This window comes from Sinocyclocheilus rhinocerous, unplaced genomic scaffold (assembly GCF_001515625.1).
Source record: "Sinocyclocheilus rhinocerous isolate Xijiao unplaced genomic scaffold, SAMN03320098_v1.1 scaffold11637, whole genome shotgun sequence".
NCBI lineage: Eukaryota > Metazoa > Chordata > Actinopteri > Cypriniformes > Cyprinidae > Sinocyclocheilus > Sinocyclocheilus rhinocerous.
The window spans coordinates 1-2,315 of NW_015627962.1; the positions used below are offsets into that span (position 1 = coordinate 1).

General features: G+C 36.9%; 1 gene segment (V, D, J or C); it reads right to left on the reverse strand.

The window, feature by feature from the left end:
• Positions 1–1,037: 1,037 nt before the first annotated feature.
• LOC107737130 (Ig kappa chain V-I region AU-like) lies at positions 1,038–1,641 on the reverse strand. The segment is given in 2 exon segments: positions 1,038–1,453; positions 1,557–1,641. Coding segments are annotated over 2 exon segments (372 nt in total).
• Between the last annotated feature and the right edge of the window lie 674 nt (positions 1,642–2,315).

Here is a 2,315-nt window from a genome sequence, read left to right on the forward strand (position 1 = left end):
GGGTACTGCAAAAACATTAACAAATAATTAATAAATTATTTAAGACAGGGCTGTCCAAACTTGGTCCTGGAGGGTCGGTGTCCTGAAGAGTTTAGCTCCAACCCCAATTAAACACACCTGAACCAGCTAATCAAGCTCTTACTAGGCATAGAAACTTAAAGGCAGGTGTGTTGAGGCAAGTTGGAGCTAAACTCTGCAGGACCGGGTTTGGACAGCCCTGATTTAAGATGTGCAAATAGGAAGTCTGCACAACAAACCAAGACCAAATATATGACCTTTACAGACTGTGACTTACAGATATATGAATTGAAAGTTTGATGACATTTGTAAGCATTTCAATTTATATTAAATAATGATCTGTTAATCATTTGGTAATGTTTAATAAGTTCATTAGTTAACATTAATTAAATAATGATCTGTTAATCATTTGGTAATGTTTAATAAGTTAATTAGTTAACATTAACAAGCACATTGACTCATATTTCTATATGTGAATATATATTAAGTAATGATTAGCTAAACATTATATAATGTTTGTTAATTATTTATTAATGAAAGTTGTTATAAAGTGTTACCACTGTGATTAAACACACACACACACACACACACATACACACAAAGGTCTAGTTCTCATTCTTTTTTCATTCTTTAACTGTTTTGGGATGATTCTGGGGTGTACATTTTGATTTAACTCTTGAAGTACTTCAAGTCCCTCAACAACATTTCAATTGGTCTGAGATCTGGACTGTGACTCGGTCATTAAAGCCCTCCATTGCATTCTTCTCAATCATTCCTCTTGCATGATTAATGTCATTATCCTGTTGAAATTTCCATTTAAGTTTCAGCAAACTGCTCAACCTTTGACTTTTCTGTCCAGAGCACATTGCTCCAGACATTTAGTCCTCATGCAGATCAGACTAGAGCAGATGGATCTGATATTCAAATGTTCATGTAGGTAAATAAATAAATACAGTTCATTTTAATGACCGTATGCCATAATCTCTGGAAAATGTGTTACTTGAAGTCATTGTGTTGTTTGTGATCCTCTCATCAGCAGCTGCAGTGTCTCTCAGCTGTATCAGTGCAGTCACTGTGACTCTGACTGACGGAGGTTTTTGTACGACTCTTTATCACTGTGTGAACACATATTTACTGTTGATGTAGTGGTAACTCTGACAGTAATAATCTCCTGTATCTTCAGTCTGGACTTCACTGATGGTCAGAGTGAAATCACTGTCAGATCCACTGCCACTGAATCTAGATGGAGTTCCTGACTGCAGTCTGTTAATCAAATAAATCAGGAGTTTAGGAGCTTCTCCAGGTTTCTGCAAGTACCAGTGTAACTCATCACCATCATACACTCTACTGCTGGTTTTACAGTTTATTCTGACTTCTCGTCCTTGAGCTGCTGTTATTGATGGACTCTGAGTTACAGTGATCTGTCCTCTACACTATGAAAGAAAGAACAACAATGAAAATGAATGAAAAACTGTAAAAGTTTATTCTTTTACACTTCAAAGTATGTATAATCTTTGTTAAAATGTTACTACACAAACCTTGAGCAAACAGTGTGAGAGTCCAGATGAGGATGATGATGCTGTTCATTGTTGTTGTTGTGTCTTGTGTGATGATGAAGATTGTGTTGTGTTCTGCTCTCAGTCATGAAGTGTTAAACTCACAGCACTATAAACACTCTCAGAGCATCAGGGGCGTGTCTACATCGTGGGCAGGTGTGGCACCGGCCCCCCTTGAAGTCTGGTTGCCCCCCCCCCACCAGATATCTTGTGATAGGCTTGTTTTTAGTAAAAGTCTAACTGCATCTGGCAGTGGCGGATCCTCGCATGTGTAGGCAGCTGCCTAGGGATGCTTTTTTTCTCTTCTTTATTCTTAATTTTAGGCTGTTTCTATAGCGTGATCGTATTGACAAATGTTGAGAGTGCATAACGTTACCCGATCCATGTAATGCGCGAGCATGAATCTCTCCACTCGCAAACGGATTTCCTTCACTCGCACAAAATTGGACGTGTGCTTTTAAATATACATTGTTCTTTTATGAATTGGCTCTGCTCTCGCTCAGATATTGTGTGTACACTCAAACATTGTCCTCGCATCACTGAAGCGAAAAGCTTTTTTTTTCTAATACAGGTGAAGAGAATGCTTTTCTCACTAAATGGAAACAAGCTGATTATAGTCAGCCTTCTCTAGTAATTAATTTGGTTATTTAATACTTATTTTAGTTAAGTGCTTAAATTGTAAATATGCATTTATTAAATTATTTTATTTAGTGCATTTGTATTTTGTTGTTTTTTGTATAT